The sequence below is a fragment of the Oncorhynchus nerka genome, unplaced genomic scaffold, assembly GCF_034236695.1.
Source record: "Oncorhynchus nerka isolate Pitt River unplaced genomic scaffold, Oner_Uvic_2.0 unplaced_scaffold_15___fragment_2___debris, whole genome shotgun sequence".
Lineage (NCBI taxonomy): Eukaryota > Metazoa > Chordata > Actinopteri > Salmoniformes > Salmonidae > Oncorhynchus > Oncorhynchus nerka.
In genome coordinates this window covers 151,904-171,167 of record NW_027040332.1, presented here as the reverse complement: position 1 = coordinate 171,167, position 19,264 = coordinate 151,904, and the positions used below count along the sequence as shown (strand labels likewise).

At 43.8% G+C, this 19,264-nt stretch overlaps 1 protein-coding gene across 6 annotated transcripts; it reads left to right on the top strand.

Moving 5' to 3' along the window:
* The first annotated feature begins 43 nt into the window (after positions 1-43).
* On the top strand, positions 44-5,422 carry LOC115125289 (uncharacterized). Of its 6 annotated transcripts, none has more exons than XM_065016523.1 (2): positions 44-270; positions 1,540-5,422. In XM_065016523.1, exon 2 carries the CDS (start codon positions 4,059-4,061, stop codon positions 4,773-4,775), a length of 717 nt encoding a protein of 238 aa, XP_064872595.1. In that variant the 5' UTR covers positions 44-270; positions 1,540-4,058; the 3' UTR covers positions 4,776-5,422. The 6 variants fall into 6 exon arrangements, with proteins under 6 accessions (XP_064872595.1, XP_064872596.1, XP_064872591.1 ...); XM_065016524.1 differs by having other exon boundaries at positions 44-381; positions 1,562-5,422; XM_065016519.1 differs by having other exon boundaries at positions 44-381.
* The last annotated feature ends 13,842 nt before the right edge of the window (positions 5,423-19,264 follow it).

The following is a 19,264-nucleotide window of genomic DNA, read 5'->3' as shown; positions in this document are numbered from 1 at the left end:
ATGTTGAGTTCAAGACAATCTGCACAGCACCTTGGACCAGTCTGAAAGCTTTAAAACACAGGATAATGATGAATGCCTTAGATTCAAACCATATAGCCATCAGAAGTCGTTTGAACATACACTAATTAGTGGCTAGCTAGCTAGTACTACTGACCTTCCCTCAAAGTGACGTAGCCTATAATTTACAAACCACTTCGATAGCTAGGCTTCGTAGCAAAGAGGCGGGCTACAGTTAGCTAAACAGACAGCAAAGAGGGCTGGCACTTCAAGGTGTGTTTCATGTATTTAATAACATTCCACACTGATTCCGCTCCATGCATTACCATGAGCCCGTCCTCCTCAAATGTGCCACCAGCCTCCTGTGACAAAGTGATTGACTAGGTAACGTTCGATACAGTAGTTAGTTAGCAAACGTTAGCCCTCTGATTCCATCCTTGCTAGCTAGGCTAACGTTAGCTAGTTAACGCTGTCTACTATGCTCTTCCGTTTTAAAGTGTAAATAGCAACAGGTACATCGATCGGTTATGAATGTTTCGGAGTAGCAAATTATTTGCTATAAAATTTCAGACATACCTCACTGTAATTTATGTAAAATACGGGCGGGATCGCTATCTAGCAGTCTCTTCCTCAATGCAGGAAGTCAGCTCGGGCGGTCGTTTGATCTCTACGTCAGAAATACTAAATTGCTAAAGTCTACTCCCCTCTTCAATTTTAAAGTGCAAATAGCAACAGGTACATTGATCGTTTGAGTAGCGAATGATTTGCTATAAAAAAATTGACATACCTCAGTGTAATTTATGTAAAATACTGGAACGCTATCAAGCAGTGCTTCAACAATGCAGGAAGTTAGCTCGAGCTGTCGCTGGATATCCACGTCAGAAATACTAAAGCTGAAGTCTACACTCTTCAATTTTAAAGTGTAAATAGCAACATGTATTTTGGTCGTTTATGTGTAGCGAATTACTTGCTATAAATTTTTATTTTATTTTCAGACATACCTCAGTGTAATTTATGAAAGATACTCTCTAGCAGTCGCTTCCTCAATGCAGGAAGTCAGCTCGAGCAGTCGCGTCAGAAATGCTAACGCTAAAGTCTACTCTCCTCTTCAATGTTAAAGCGTAAATAGCAAGAGCTACTTTGATGGGTTATGAATGTTTATGTGAGCTGTTTATGTTTAGCATGTTACTGTTTAATTAAAAAAAAAATAGAGCTGTCGCTGGTTCTCTACGTCAGAAATACGCGCCCACTTGAGACAGAACTATTTGCATAGGCTTATCAATACAATCTTCCCTTTGGAGGCAAGGCACAATCTAATTTCAACAGTCTGACCCTGTGACTTTGTTTGGTAACCTGAGGGTTGGATGGGGCTGGCGAATAAATCACTCCAAATTAATTTACAGTTAGAACTTATGGATGCAAGGAGTCAACAAGATTGTCAAAAATGTCAGATAATTTACCCAATGTCATGTTAATCTCACTGACTGGTTTACTCAAGACTTTTTGTATGTTTCCATTTTTCTGTCCATTTTTCTGATATAGCTTCCTTCCTTTAATACCGTAGCCACCACCAGAGTGAGCTCCAGTGATGGCATGTAAGAGCGAGTTGAGGTTCTGCTGCATTGTGGAACATTGAACCATAGAGATGAGGAGGGAGGCCAACAGAAGAAGGTGCCAAAACATTTCAGTGTCACCGCTGTCATGCTGTGGGACACATCTAATCTGACATCTAAATGCTTCCACGACAGAGATGTGTGCATGTGGATGGGAGGTCTGATTTTTCAGGAACAGGCAGAGGGGCAACTCTCAGAACAGAGCATTTAACGAGTATTACAGCCCTATCAGGTCAATCTCATTTCATTTGTATCAATAAGGTTTATGCGATTTGTCTCCCTTGATAAAGGATTTTTTAAATAACATTGCAGCCTTTTTGTTATCACAGTTGTTATAGAGGGTGAATATGATGTATAATATGAAATCAAATCAAATTTATTTATATAGCCCTTCTTACATCAGCTGATATCTCAAAGTGCTGTACAGAAACCCAGCCTAAAACCCCAAACAGCAAGCGTAGAAGCACGGTGGTTAGGAAAAACGCCCTAAAAAGGCCAAAACCTAGAGAGGAACCAGGCTATGAGGGGTGGCCAGTCCTCTTCTGGCTGTGCCGGGTGGAGATTACAACAGAACATGGCTAAGATGTTCAAATGTTCATAAATGACCAGCATGGTCAAATAATAATAATCACAGTAGTTGTCGAGGGTGCAACAGGGGAGCACCTCAAGAGTAATGTCAGTTGGCTTTTCATAGACGATCATTGAGAGTATCTCTATCCGCTCCTGCTGTCTCTAGAGAGTTGAAAACAACAGGTCTGGGACAGGTAGCACGTCCGGGGGAACAGGTCAGGGTTCCATAGAGCGCAGGCAGAACAGTTGAAATTGGAGCAGCAGCAAGGCCAGGTGGACTGGGGACAGCAAGGAGTCATCATGCCAGGTAGTCCGGAGGCATGGTCATAGGGCTCAGGTCCTCTGAGAGAGAGAATTAGAGAGAGCATACTTAAATTCACACAGGACACCGGATAAGACAGGAGAAATACTCCAGATATAACAGACTGACCCTAGCCCCCCGACACATAAACTACTGCAGCATAAATACTGGAGGCTGAGACAGGAGGGGTCAGGAGACACTGTGGCCCCATCTGATGACACCCCCAGACAGGGCCAAACAGGCAGGATATAACCCCATGAGCCTTGATGTATAACAGTGTCTTGCAGGCATGGTATTCACTAGATAAAGGTAACACCAACATAAAGTGTCTTAATAGAGCGTTGGGCCACCACGAGCCACAACAGCTTCAATGCACCTTGGCATAGATTCTAAAAGTGTCTGGAACTCTATTGGAGGGATGTGATGCAATTCTTCCACGAGAAATTCCATCATTTGATGGTGGTGGAAAACGCTGTCTCAGGCACCGCTCCAGAATCCAGTGTTCAATTGGGTTGAAATGTGGTGATTGAGGCGGCCACGGCATGTGCTTTACATAGTTTTCATGCTCATCAAACCATTCAGTAACCACTCGTGCCCTGTGGATGGGGTATTGTCATCATATGGGGATATAGCCATGGTAGCCAAAATAATGGCCTGCCAAGCATTTTTATACATGCCCCTGAAGATCGAGATTTGTAGCAATATATATACTTAATTATTACTTCTAATGCAGTTATGAACACCTGCTCTTTCCATGATGCATACTTTCCAAGTGAATTCAGGTGAAAGCTATGATCCCTTATTGATGTCCTTGTAAATGAAGGGGAGAAGGATTTTTAAGCCTTGAGGCATGGATTGTGTATGTGTGCCATTCAGAGGGTGAATGGGAAAGACAAAATATTTAAGTGCCTTTGAACGGGGTATGGTAGTAGGTGCCAGGCGCACCGATTTGAGTTAAGATCTGCAACGCTGCTGGGTTTTTCATGCGGAACCGTTTCCTCTGTGTATCAAGAATAGTCCATCACCTGAAGGACATCCAGCCAACTGTGGGAAGAATTTGAGTCAACATGGCCCAGAATCCCTATGGAATACTTTCGACACTTTGTTGAGTCTATGCCCTGACGATTTGAGACTGTTCTGAGGGCAAAAGGGGGGAGGGGGTGCAACTCAATATAATGTTTTGTACACTCAGTGTATATCCATATAGAGATCTCAAGTACTTTATGTCAGATACTGTGAGTTTTAACCCTTCACTTCTGCTCTGTGCTATTCTTAGAAAGGGCCACAATGCTGAGGGATTCCTCTGGAAGAGAGCTCTACTTATTCTGAGCAGTAAAGCATTTAGCATTTAAGCATTCAGCATTTAACACCATAGTACCCTTCAAACTCGTCATCAAGCTCGAGTCCCTGGATCTCGACCCCGCCCTGTGCAACTGGGTCCTGGACTTCCTGACGGGCCGTCCCCCAGGTGGTGAGGGTAGGTAACAACATCTCTACCCCGCTGATCCTCAACACTGGGGCCCCACAAGGGTACGTTCTCAGCCCTCTCTTTGTACTCCCTGTTCACCCACGACTGCATGGCCATGCACGCCTCCAACTCAATCATCAAGTTTGCAGACAACACTACAGTGGTAGGCTTGATTACCAACAACGACGAGACGGCCTACAGGGAGGAGGTGAGGGCCCTCGGAGTGTGGTGTCAGGACAATAACCTCACACACAACAAAACAAAGGAGATGATCGTGGACTTCAGGAAACAGCAGAGGGAGCACCCCCCTATCCACATCGACGGGACAGTAGTGGAGAGGGTAGAAAGTTTTAAGTTCCTCGGCGTACACATCACGGACAAACTGAAATTGTCCACCCACACAGACATCGTGGTGAAGAAGGCGCAGCAGCGCCTCTTCAACCTCAGGAGGCTGAAGAAATTTGACTTGTCACCAAAAACACTCAAAAACTTTTACAGATGCACAATCGAGAGCATCCTGTCAGGCTGTATCACCGCCTGGTACGGCAACTGCTCCGCCCATAACCGTAAGGCTCTCCAGAGGGTAGTGAGGTCTGCACAACGCATCACCGGGGGCAAACTACCTGCCCTCCAGGACACCTACACCACCCGATGTCACAGGAAGGCCATAAAGATCATCAGGAACAACAACCACCCGAGACGCTGCCTGTTCACCCCACTATCATCCAGAAGGCGAGGTCAGTACAGGTGCATCAAAGCAGGGACCGAGAGACTGAAAAACAGCTTATATCTCAAGGCCATCAGACTGTTAAATAGCCATCACTAACATTGAGTGGCTGCTGCCAACATACTGACTCAACTCCAGCCACTTTAATAATGGAAAAAATTGATGTAATAAATGTATCACTAGCCACTTTAAACAATGCCACTTCATATAATGTTTACATACCCTACATTACTCATCTCATATGTATATACTGTACTCTATACCATCCACTGCATCTTGCCTATGCCATTCTATACCATCACTCATTCATATATGTTTTTATCTACATATTCTTATTAATTCTTTTACACTTGTGTATAAGGTAGTTGTTGTGAAATTGTTAGGTTAGATTACTTGTTGGATATTACTGCATTGTCGGAACTAGAAGCACAAGCATTTCGCTACGCTCGCATTAACATCTGCTAACCATGTGTATGTGACAAAGAAAATGTTATTTGATTTAAAGACACAGAGAAAAGTCTCCTAGAAGGGAGGCTATTTCAGCCAGTAAAGAAACTTGAGTTGTTGAGCATGTTGGCTCCTAGCCTATACCGGCTGTAACTGACTACCGAGGGTGGTTCTGTGCCCACCACATCAAAAAGTGCATTAAGTGTGAGTTGACAGTATATAAGCCATGTAAAACTTGTCAAAGTGTTTGTTGAAGCAGAACCCTTCCATTTATGTATTAGAAAATTATTAATCCTGGATGAACTGTCTGAGATTCCTTGAGTTGTCTCATCTTAATTCAATCTTCAAGCCTACGCATGATGGGATGTTAATTGCTTAATCAACTCAGGAACCACACCTGTGTGGAAGAACCTGCTTTCAATATACTTTGTGTCCCTCATCTACACAAGTGTTCCATTATTTTGGCAGTTGCCTGTATATATTTACAACGCCATGATTCACACATGACAAATGTGTGTTCAACAAACATATGGCTATGGTACAATAATAATAATATATATATTTTTTAAAGACACCTTCAAGATTCCCTTTGAGGCATATAGTATAGGTTACACACAGTGGCGCTCAGTGCCGTTTAAGATGAGGGAGGACGATTTTCTTTCGTGAGCAATGGCTTAATTTCTATTATATTATATTGGATGACTCTCATTCATATTCCTTTCACCCAGTTCAATGTACATAATCTCGAATTTTCCCTATACCCATCATGAGGTTGCTACAACCTAGCCTATGAATGAAAGTTTACAATGTAGGTGCACACTCTTACCTGCATCTAGCTGATATAGGGTGTAATCATTAGTCCAACAGTTGCAAACGAGAGCTTCTATTGGACAAATTCAGGTATGTGTATCCCCGTGTTGTTCCGTTTAAGAAACGTTTTTCAACAGAATCGGCGGAATGAATACACTCCTGATCACGCGTAAACAGTTCACTCTCATAACAGCCACGTTATCTTCCGTTGTGGACTTCAATGCACAACAAATCAGCTGTATGTGACCAGGCGAAACAACCTTTCCAAGTCAAACCTCCAAAAACAGCCCACATCGTTGTCATCGTATTAGCTAAACTAATGTCATAGTCAGCATAGTTAATATAACTAACGCTACAATCGTGCAACGTTAGTGTACAGTCAGTACGCAGTTACACCGGCGGCCCTGGTGGCAGTAATACCAAAAGCTTACCTTGACTTAAATGAGTTCCAGTGTTGTGTTGGAAAGTCATAGCCAGCTAGCTAACATAGCATCTCTCTGTTTGAGGAGGGTGTTTCAGTAGGCTAAACTAGCTAGCTGCATTTGCTAGCTAAGTAAGTGAAAAGAATGACACTCTCTTGCTTCTCCTTCATTTTGGAAGAAATTAATTTGTTCAAAACTGTTAAACTATTGTCTTTCTCTCTCTTTGAGTCAACTACTCACCACATTTTATACACTGCAGTGCTAGCTAGCTGTAGTTTATGCTTTCAGTACTAGATTAATTCTCTGATCCTTTGATTGTGTGGACAACATGTCAGTTCATGCTGCAAGAGCTCTGATAGGCTGGAGGACGGCCTCCGGGAGTTGTCATAATTCTGTGTAAATCTATGGAAGGGGGTGAAAACCATGAGGCTCCTAGATTTTTTTTTTCTTCAGTTCCCAAGTGGAGCAGTGGTCTAATGCACTGCATCTCAGTGCTAGAGGCGTTACTGCATACCCTGATTCAATTCCAGGCTGTGTCAAAACCGGCTGCGATTGGGAGGCGTGTGTGGTGGGGAAAAATTGGCCCAATGTCGTCCAAGTTAGGGTTTGGCCAGGGTAGGCCGTCATTGTAAAATAATGTGTTCTTAACTGACTTGCTTGGTTAAATAAAAATAATGGCTTCCGGGTTGGATGCACGCTGTGCGGCTTGGTTGGGTTGTGTTTCGGAGGATGCATGGCTTTCGACCTTCGTCTCTCCCGAACCCGTATGGGAGTTGTAGCGATGAGACAAGATAGGAATTACTAACAATTGGATACCAGGAAATTGGGGAGAAAAGGGGGGTAAAAAAAACAATACTGTGCAGCCGTATTCATTGACCTGGCCAAGGCTTTCGACTCTGTCAATCACCGCAGACTCGACAGCCTTGGTTTCTCAAAAGATTGCCTCTGCTGGTTCACCAAGTACTTCTCTGATAGAGTTCAGTGTGTCAGATCGGATGGTCTGTTGCCCGGGCCTCTGGCAGTCTCTATGGGGGTGCCACAGGGTTAAATTCTTGGACTGACTCTCTTCTCTGTATACATCAATGATGTCGCTCTTGCTGCTGGTGAGTTTCTGATCCACCTCTACGCAGACAACACCATTCTATACACTTCTGGCCCTTTGGACACTGTGTTAACAACCTTCCAGGCGAGCTTCAATGCCATACAACACTCATTCCGTGTTCCTCCAATTGCTCTTAAATACAAGTAAAACTAAATGCATGCTCTTCAACCGATCGCTGCCTGCACCTGCCCACCTGTCCAACATCACTACTCTGGACGGCTCTGACTATGTGCACAACTACAAATACCTAGGAGTCTGGTTAGACTGTAAACTCTCCTTCCAGACTCACATCAAACATCTCCAATCCAAAGTTAAATCTAGAATTGGCTTCCTATTTCGCAACAAAGCATCCTTCTCTCATGCTGCCAAACATAACCTTGTAAAACTGACCATCCTACCAATCCTCGACTTCGGCGATGTCATTTACAAAATACCCTCCAATACCCTACTCAATAAATTGGATGCAGTCTATCACAGTGCCATCCGTTTTGTCACCAAAGCCCCATTTACTACCCACCACTGCGACCTGTACGCTCTCGTTGGCTGGCTCTCGCTTCATATTCGTTTCCAAACCCACTGGCTCCAGGTCATCTACAAGACCCTGCTAGGTAAACTACAAAAATCTGGGCACCGGACTGGGCACCCTCGCTGCGGGCCGTCTCTGGAGGCTCCGGACGGACTGGAGGCCGTCTCTGGAGGCTGCGGACTGGAGACCGTCTCTAGAGGCTGCGGACTGGAGACCGACTAAAGGACGTCGCTGGAGGCTCCCGACTAGAGGCCGTCGCTGGAGGCTCCGGACTAGAGGCCGTCTTTGGAGGCTTCGTGCCATGGATCATCACTGGAGGCTTCATGCCATGGATCATCACGGGAGGCTTCGTGCCATGGATCATCACTGGAGGCTTCATGCCATGGATCATCACTGGAGGCTTCGTGCCATGGATCATCACTGGAGTGGAGAGACACGCAGGAGGCCTGGCTCTGGGAGCAGGCACATGACTCACCAGGCTGGGGAGACATACAGGAGGCTTAGTTCTTGGCAGAGGCACCGGATACACTGGGCTGTGGAGGGGCACTGGCGGTCTCGAGCGCAGAACTTGCACAACCCGTTCTGGCTGGATGCCCGCTTCCAGCCGGCAAATGCGGGATGCTGGCACAGAGCACACCGGCCTGTGAATGCTCAACCGAGACACCGTGCGCATCACCCCATGCCTGACCAGTCACATGCTCGCCACGGTAAGCACGGGGAGTTGGCTCAGGTCTGAATCCTGACTCTGCTACACTCCCCGTGTGCCCCCCCCCAAAAAAAGATTTTGGGGTGCTGCCTCTCGGGCTTCCTTGCTAGCCGTTCTGCTTCCTTGCTAGCCGTTCTCCTTGCTGCCGCTCTGCTTTAGCTGCTGCCTTCGACTTCCTCTCTGCTTCTACCTGCTCCCAGTGCAGGCGATCCTTCCCGACCAGGATCTCCTCCCACGTCCAGGATCCCTTGCCATTCAAAATGTCCTTCCACGTCCATTCCTCCTTACCACGCTGCTTGGTCCGTTTGTAGTGGGAAGTTCTGTCATGGCCATTAAAAGAAGAGGACCAAGGTGCGGCGTTGTGAGCGTATATTTTCTCTTTATTTGGAAAATGCAGAACAAAACCGTGAAGCTAAAGGCTATGTGCCCTAAACAAAGTCAACTTCCCACAAAGACAGGTGGAAAAAATGGCTACCTAAGTATGGTTCTCAATCAGAGACAACGATAGACAGCTGTCCCTGATTGAGAACCCTACCCGGCCAAAACATAGAAATACAAATAAAAGAGTATAAAATACCCACCCCAACTCACACCCTGACCTGTTTATGTCTCTATTTTGGTTTGGTCAGTGACATTTTCATCCTAAATCACCCAAGACAGGAGGAATGGAAACATGTTGTGTGCAACAGGGAGGGGCATTCAAATGATGCAAGCTTATATAACACATTTGTCTAACTTGTTATTTGTAGTCCATCTATCTATGGGTAACAGGGTTGATACGTTATTTGCCGCGCTCTCAGTTATCTACCACAAAACACAGGAAAATGTCAAAAAGAGTAAAACCAGCTCCCCTTATTTTACACTATGATTTGACTATTAGATGTTCAATGTTTCTTTTGAAACAAATATTTAAAAAGGAATAGTTTCACCATATTAAAACGAGAGTTCAGTTCACGTAACAGGGTTCACCTTAAAATGAGGGACACCAATTTATTAATCGCTAATTACAAATAAATAATCATCATCAGAAAAGGACTGTCAAAGCAACGAAATAACTAGGGCTTACCAATTATGGTGAAAACTTGGGGAAATGTTGGGGTTAAGTGGGTTACAATCTTCCTAGAAGTCAGAAAAACATGATGTAGGACATGTCAAAATGCAGATTTTTGGCACTTTAGCAAGTTCCATGTGTTTTATATTATTGTAATGACCTGACTAGCTCATAAATGAACAATTGTCCAGACAGAAGCTTGAGTTTGCGAATTGACGGTTTATTGAACCAACTCTACACAGGCTACTGTTTGGGCCGTAGCACACGCCAAATAGATAACCCACAATCCAACCACCCACAATCCAACCGTGACCTTCTCTTGTGAAGCCCAGATGTAAGAGAGAGAGAACAAAGGCTGAACCTGGTCTTAACTTCCAATGCCCAACCCCCCCTCCACGCCACTCCGCCAACCACCAGGATGCCCGGCATCAGAACATTCCAGGCATTCCCGTGATTGGCAGATAGCAGGTTGATTGACATGTCGGACCCCGCGAACACCGGGTACTGGTCAGTACAACACAACCACCTCCTAGCCTAGCACATAACACACAGCTGTCTGTGCGGGTCGCTACATTATAATTAAATTAATTGAATTTAACAGTCTTTTAAAATTCTATATTGGTGCACAATTTCTATTTAAAATATCACTGGAACGCAAAAGGCACTGTTGCGGTGGGCGGTCACGAGTCATGATGACAGTCAAATTCCACGTGACCATTTAGTCACAGTAATTAGGCTTCTCCAAGCGCTGATGCTGCTGATGGTCATTGGCAGCCTACCAAAACCTGCTAACTACCTGGTACTCTGCACTCTATTGTCCCTCCAATCACTCTGACATCAATGCAAATGTAATCGAAAATCTAATCAAACACTTTCACGAGAGCCCATGAGCTCGTGTTGGTCAACATTTCTATAGGCTATGCAATTGCGTGAAAACAGAGTGATGGCGTCTATTAAAAATCAAATCAAATGTATTTATATAGCACTTCTTACATCAGCTGATATCTCAAAGTGCTGTACAGAAAAAGAGTATCGCATCAGCTTTCTATTGGCTAGGACTACTATATTTATTTCTCAACTTTCCTAATAGTAGCACATGGTTTCTCTTTACAACAGGAGTATAGCCTACCTGGCTGGGATGAAAATGAACCACGTGAAAAGCGTCCTCCATTAGCTCTTTAAGTGCATAGGTGTTACACATTTTTTTATAATGGTCCATTCTAAATCATAACAAATTTCACACATATATTATTGAGTATATGTAAAGACAAGATTAAATCAAGAATAGTGTGATGGGTAACAATATTAGCCTATCACTTGTGAATGATGCCCAGTTTAAGGCAAAAAGCGCATGATCTCTTTTGGCGACTTTTTCAAATCATTGTAGCCTAACCCATAGGGTTAGGTTTGTATCACCAACTAAAGAGGCCAAATACGTTTTTTTAAATGAAACACACGAATCCGCTTCACAACGGGTGTAGATCCTAACTGGCATATAACTGGCATATATATGTGTAACAGTAAAGACTTTACGTCCGTCCCATCGCCCCGACCTGGGCGTGAACCAGGGACGCTCTGCATACGTCACCCTTGAAGCATCTTACCCATCGCTCCACAAAAGCCATGGCCCTTCAAGAGCAAGGGGAACCACTACTTCAAGGTCTCAGAGCGAATGACGTCACCGATTGAAACGCTACCAGCGCGCACCACCGCTAACTAGCTAGCCATTTAGCATCGGCTACATATGCAGTGTGTGAGTTTCAATTTTGGGGAAGATAATTTTCACCATAACAATGCACTTTTATAATAAAAGCAATACATGCATAATCACATTTGTGGTCACTTTTGAGAATGGTGTTTTCCTGCCAATGGAACATTCACACTTACTGCTGTGCTTATAATGTGAAGAAGTAGCATAACATTTTATCAACATTTTAAGCTAAGCATTCTCTTCTGTTGCCTCAGGCTCATTGCTTAAAACAGTTTTTTTATGCTAGTGTGTCACGCCCTGATCTGTTTCACCTTTTTTATGCTGTCTCCACCCCCCTCCAGGTGTCGCCCATCTTCCCCATTATCCCCTGTGTATTTATTCCTGTGTTCTCTGTTTGTCTGTTGCCAGTTCGTTTTGTTCGTAGAACCTACCAGCGTTTTGTTTCCCTGCTCCTGCCTGTTTCCTTGCTCCTGTTTTCTAGTTTCCCGGTTCTGACTGTTCTGCCTGCTACTCTGGATTACCCACCTCTGCCTTACCTGACCCTGAGCCCGCTAGTTAAGAACAAATTCTTATTTACAATGACAGCCTACCCCGGCCAATCCCAGACAACGCTGGGGCAATTGTGCGCCGCCCAATGGGACTCCCAATCATAGCCGGATGTGATGCAGCCTGGATTCAAACCAGGTACTGCAGTGACACCTCTTGTACTGAGATGTAGTGTCTTAGACCACTGCACCACTCGGGAGCCCTAAAGCATATTCATATTCATAAACCTAAAAAGTCATATTATATATACAGTGGGGCAAAAAAGTATTTAGTCAGCCACCAATTGGGCAAGTTCTCCCACTTAAAAAGATGAGAGAGGCCTGTAATATTCATCATAGGTACACTTCAACTATGACAGACAAAATGAGAAAAGAAATCCAGAAAATCACATTGTAGGATTTTTAATGAATTTATTTGCAATGGTGGATGGTTTGATGGTGGAAAATAAATATACAGAGGTATACAGAAGTATACAGCCAGAAGTATACAGAATGGTGTCGTCTGCGTAGAGGTGGATCAGAGACTCACCAGCAGCAAGAGCGACATCATTGATGTATACAGAGAACAGAGTCGGTCCAAGAATTGAACCCTGTGGCACCCCCATAGAGACTGCCAGAGGCCCGGACAACAGGCCCTTCGATTTGACACACTGAACTCTATCAGAGAAGTAGTTGGTGAACCAGGCGAGGCAATCATTTGAGAAACCAAGGCTATTGAGTGTGCCGATGAGGATGTGGTGATTGACAGAGTCGAAAGCCTTGGCCAGGTGAATGAATACGGCTGCACAGTACTGTTTCTTATCGATGGCGGTTAAGATATCGTTTAGGACCTTGAGTATGGCTGAGGTGCACCCATGACCAGCTCTGAAACCAAATTGCATAGCGGAGAAGGTATGGTGGGATTCGAAATGGTCGGTAATCTGTTTGTTGACTTGGCCTTCGAAGACCTTAGAAAGGCAGGGTAGGATAGATATATGTATGTAGCAGTTTGGGTCAAGAGTGTCCCCCCCTTTGAAGAGGGGAATGACCGCAGCTGCTTTCCAATCTTTGGGAATCTCAGACGACACGAAAGAGAGGTTGAACAGGCTAGCAATGGGGGTTGCAACAATTTCAGCAGATAATTTTAGAAAGAAAGGGTCCAGATTGTCTAGCCCGGCTGATTTGTAGGGGTCCAGATTTTGCAGCTCTTTCAGAACATCAGCTGACTGGATTTGGGAGAAGGAGAAATGGGGAATGCTTGGGCGAGTTGCTGTGGGTGCAGTGTTGTTGACCGGGGTAGGGGTAGCCAGGTGGAAAGCATGGCCAGCCGTAGAAAAATGCTTATTGAAATTCTCAATTATAGTGGATTTATCGGTGGTGACAGTGTTTCCTATCCTCAGTGCAGTGGGCAGCTGGGAGGAGGTGTTCTTATTCTCCATGGACTTTACAGTGTCCCAGAACCTTTTTGAGTTTGTGTTGCAGGAAGCAAATTTCTGCTTGAAAAAGCTAGCCTTGGCTTTTCTAACTGCCTGCGTATATTGGTTTCTAGCTTCCCTGAAAAGTTGCATATCACGGGGGCTATTCAATGCTAATGCAGAACGCCATAGGATGTTTTTGTGTTGGTTAATTAAGGGCAGTCAGGTCTGGAGAGAACCAAGGGCTATATCTGTTCCTGGTTCTAAATTTCTTGAATGGGGCATGCTTATTTAAGATGGTGAGGAAGTCATTTTCTTTAAATAACCAGGCATCCTCTACTGACGGATGAGATCAATATCCTTCCAGGATACCCCGGCCAGGTCGATTAGAAAGGCCTGCTCGCTGAAGTGTTTCAGGGAGCGTTTGACAGTGATGAGTGGAGGTCGTTTGACCGCTGACCCCATTACGGATGCAGGCAATGAGGCAGTGATTGCTGAAATCTTGGTTGAAAACAGCAGAGGTGTATTTAGAGGGCAAGTTGGTTAGGATGATATCTATGAGGGTGCCCGTGTTTATGGCTTTGGGGTGCTACCTGGTAGGTTCATTGATAATTTGTGTGAGATTGAGGGCATCAAGCTTAGATTGTAGGATGGCTGGGGTGTTAAGCATGTTCCAGTTTAGGTCGCCTAGCAGCACGAGCTCTGAAGATAAATGGGGGGCAATCAGTTCACATATGGTGTCCAGAGCACAGCTGGGGGCAGAGGGTGGTCTATAGCAGGCGGCAGCGGTGAGAGACTTATTTTTAGAGAGGTGGATTTTTAAAAGTAGAAGTTCAAATTGTTTGGATACAGACCTGGATAGTAGGACAGAACTCTGCAGGCTATCTTTGCAGTAGATTGCAACACCGCCCCCTTTGGCCGTCCTATCGTGTCTGAAAATGTTGTAGTTAGGGGTGGAGATTTTGGAATTTTAGGTGGTCTTCCTAAACCAAGGATTCAGACACGGGTTGGCAGAGTGTGCTAAAGCAGTGAATAAAACACACTTAGGGAGGAGGCTTCTAATGTTAACATACATGAAACCAAGGCTATTACGGTTACAGAAGTCATCAAAAGAGAGCGCCTGGGGAATAGGAGTGGAGCTCGGCACTGCAGGGCCTGGATTCACCTCGACATCACCAGAGGAACAGAGGAGGAGTAGGATAAGGGTACGGCTAAAAGATATGAGAAATGGTCGTCCAGAACGTCCGGAACAGAGAGTAAAAGGAGGTTTCTGGGGGCGATAAAATAGCTTCAAGGTATAATGTACAGACAAAGGTATGGTGGGATGTGAATGCAGTGGAGGTAAACCTAGGTAATGAGTGATGATGAGAGAGATATTGTGTCTATTGTCTCACAAACCGTGGTTAGCTTAATACTAACGTTAGCCATTAAACTGGCTTGCTTCTGGCTAGCTTCTGGCTAGCTTCTGGCATAGCTTTTGGCTAGCTTCTATTGTGGATTTCAGATTTGAGGTAAATTATACTTTTTAAAAAAATTGGTGAGGAGAGTGTTTTGAAGTTGAGTTTTTGGAAAAGAAAACATATAAAAGATATGTTAAGAAAGATGTAAATATATATATACACGGGACACGACAAGACGAGGACAATGGACGTCTGACTGCTATGCCATCTTGGTATGTATATATATATATAGATATATATATATATGTATGTGTGTGTATGTATGTATATGTAACTTTGTGTCAGTTACCTTTCAAAGTTGAAATGAAAAAGAAATGCAAACAAAGTTCTTGTTTCATACAATTGTGTACTCAAAACATTTAATAAAAAAGGAGCGACAAATACAAACCCCTACCTGCTTAAACAAGACTGACAGCTGAACCGAGTCTCAAGGGTGCAAATTGATATGTTTTGCTTTGCTTGCTTTCTGTATCGTGACCTTTATAAATCTTCATCATCATTGTCTATGGGAGTGGAACATTTTTCCTCTAATCGTTTGCTATGCAAACATCCCACTGGTCACACACTGGTTAAATCAATGTTGTTTCCACGTCATTTTAATGTGGAATAGATATTGAATTGACATCTGAACAAGTCTGTCGGGGGAGTGGGTGCCCACAATGAACATCATGTTCAGGAAGCCCCACAAGACTGCCAGCAATACATTACTCAACATCCTCTTCCGCTTCGGTGAGAACTACAGATTAAAAAGTGCCTTTCTTGATGGACACAATTGCTTCTTCTACCCATCCCCCTTCCTTTGCTCCCAGGTCAAAGACTACCAGCCTGGGGCATGTTTCAACATCATATGTAACCATATGGGCTTTGATGGGCATGAGGTGGCAAAGCTTCTCTCAGTAGACACTGCCAATGTCACCATCCTACAAGACCCATCAGAGCCGATTGAGTCATCCTTCCTATTTAACTAGGCAAGTCAGTTAAGAACAAATTCTTATTTATAATCACAGCCTACCCCGGCCAAACCCTAACCCGGACGACACTGGGCCAATTGTGCACCACCCTATGGGACTCCCAATCACGTCCGGTTGTGATACAGCCTGGAATCAAACCAGGGTCTGTAGTGATGCCTCTAGCACTGAGATGCAGTGCCTTAGACCGCTGTGCCACTCGGGAGCCAGGGAGCTACACCCCAGAGAGCTACAACTAATTCTACCTCAAGAACCTGCTCTTCTTTGACTTTGGATTTGAGCTGAGGGCCAAGGCCCTGGAGTGGAACGGGGATGACAGGAGGCTCTGCCAGCACTTTAACTCTACATTCTGGGCCAAGGTGGAGGCGTACCAGCAGATACGGATGGAGCAGGATGTGAGAGAGCTGAGGATGAGGCATGCAGAGATGGCTGCCATGTGCATTGAGGGTGGGAGTCAGAGCAGTGGAGGCTGGGATGATTCGGGACAGCGATCTGCTTCCCTGGCAGCCAGTCTGAGAGAACTCCATCCTGGGTTACAACTTGAGGAAAAATATTGGCTCCAAATACAGGGAACTCTGTCGGAAAATGCTCACACCTGAAATACAGTGCCTGTCAGAGCTAGGGTTCAATCTGTGGCTCACACGATTATGGGGTTGCTTAAAGCACACTATATCCAAGCTACAAACTGATTTATGGAACAGCTTGGATTAAACAACTTGGCTGAGCACATAAATATAAATTACTTACTCCTAATGCAATGTTGTCTTATTGCATTGATGTATGTATAACAGCCATGAGCTGATTACAGACATCTAAGATGTTTCATTTATTCTTAGGATTGTTTATATTTTTTTCAAAATCTGAAAACTACTCTCAGAGTTTGGCTCTTGAAGCCTGCATGACATCCTTTTCCCCTCCTCTCATACTGAAGATGCCAAATGTGTGTTATTTAGTAGATTAAGGCATATAAATGAGTGTGCAAATCGTCATTCACAGTCCTAATGAAGGTCGATGTTCATTTAAACAGGGCTCAAGGTTCAAGTGCTTTAGTCGGATAATCCCCTTTTCTCTCCATGACAGTTAGACATTGATCAGCATTATTTTCAAAACGAGTCACGCTTCCCCGAGCCACTGAACCAGCCAGCATAGTAGCTAGCCTGCTGTAGTTAATGATGTAGAGATTCAGTGCTTTTGCAATACACTATTTTATCCCACTAATGAGAGAAAGGACACAAAGCCCACAGAACTGTCTAATGAGCAATGACAGACAGAAGTTCTGCACATATTGCAGTGTCACACCAAGCCAGTGCTGAACTAGACTAATTGAAAGTCACTCTGTCTGACAAATTTCCAATCTCACTGCAGCTGTTGACACTGATAGAGCTGTGGCTGGAAATGAGGTATAAAATCAAATTATGGGACAATTCCGTTAGTGGTTTGGTTGTCATATCATGATATCAGATGCTGTATAAAGGAGCAGTGTATTTGTTGGCTGCTAGGGGGCAGTATAGCACCTTCGTAATGAAGCTTCTTAAAAACCATACAGAATCTGTATCAGTAAAACAAGTTCCAACTGTTTTATTGCATAATAAAACAATACACACAAATTGTAAAATTTATGTTCATATTAGCGGGTGGGGAAAATGTGCAACCATGACATGCATGGTGAATCTCCACTAAAAGAGGGTCTCTTATCCCACTTATCAGCCTTGTCTCATACACAAATGTAAATCCAGGACAATCAAATTAGTATGATATGTTCCGTTAGGTATGGTTACATAAGACAGATGGTTACAAAAGTAGGGTGGATGGGTATGCTCATAACACGAACGTCTAGCAACCCAAAGTTTACGAATTCAAATCTCATCATGGACAACTTTAGCATTTTAGATAATTAGCTACTTTCCAACTACTTAGCATGTTAGCTAACCCTTCCCCTAAGCCTAGACTTAACCATTTAACCTAACTCCTAAACTTAGCCCTAACCTTAACCCTACCCCCTAATGCTAACCCCTAGCCTAGCTAACATTAGCCAGCTAGCTGACTTTCGCCACCTAGCTAGAATTCGTAACATATCATACATTTTGCAAATTTAACATATAGTACATTTTGCAAATTTGTAACATATAATACCAATTGTAATTGATAACATATCATACAAAATAATACATACCATACAAAATGCAACATATCATACTAAATTGAACTGATTTACGTACAGAATAATACGAAATGCTCTGACACTAGGCTGCACTTATCTGTACAAAAAACCCACTGGTTCAGTCTGATAATCCTAAGTGAATAGTCCGATAAAGTACTATGGAATGTTGTGAAGGGCAGTAGACCCTGGCCTCTGTAGTGACTTCTGCAGTGAGACTCCAGGTACCCTAGTGGTTAGAGTGTTAGGCCAGTAACCGAAAGGTTGCTGGATTGAATCCCTAAATTGACATGGTAAAAGAAAATCTGTCATTCTGCCCCTGAACAAGGCAGTTAACCCACTGTTCCCTGGTAGGCTGTCATTGTAAATAAGAATTTGTTCTTAACTGACTTGCCCAGTTGAAGTCAGAAGTTTACATACACCTTAGCCAAATACATTTAAACTCAGTTTTTCACAATTCCTGACGTTTAATCCTAGTAAAAATTAACTGTTTTAGTCCAGTTAGGATTACCACTTTATTTTAAGAATGGGAAATGTCAGAATAATAGTAGAGAGAATGATTTCTTTCAGCTTTTATTTCTTTCATCACATTCCCAGTTGGTCAGAAGTTTACATACACTCAATTAGTATTTGGTAGCATTGCCTTTAAATTGTTTAACTTGGGTCAAACATTATGGGTAGCCTTCCACAAGCTTCCCACAATAAGTTGGGTGAATTTTGGCCCATTCCTCCTGACAGAGCTGGTGCAACTGAGTCAATTTTTAGGCCTCCTTGCTCGCGCATGCCTTTTCAGTTCTGCCCACACATTTTCTATGGGATTGAGGTCAGGGCTTTGTGTTGGCCACTCCATTACCTTTGTATTGTCCTTAAGCCATTTTGCCACAACTTTGAAAGTATGCTTGGGGTCATTGTCCATTTGGAAGACCCATTTGCGACCAAGCTTTTACTTCCTGACTGATGTCTTGAGATGTTGGATGACGTCTGCGTGGTCCCATGGTGTTTATACTTGCGTACTATTGTTTGTACAGATGAACGTGGTACCTTCAGGCGTTTGGAAATTGCTCCCAAGGATGAACCAGACTTGTGGAGGTCTACAATTTTTTTTCTGAGGTCTTGGCTGATTTATTTTTTATTTTCCCATGATGTCAAGCAAAGAGGGTCAGTCAGTTTGAAGGTTAGGGACATACATCCACCAGTACTTCTCCAACTGACGCAAATGATGTCAATTAGCATATCAGAAGCTTCTAAAGCCATGACATCATTTTCTGGAATTTACCAAGCTGTATAA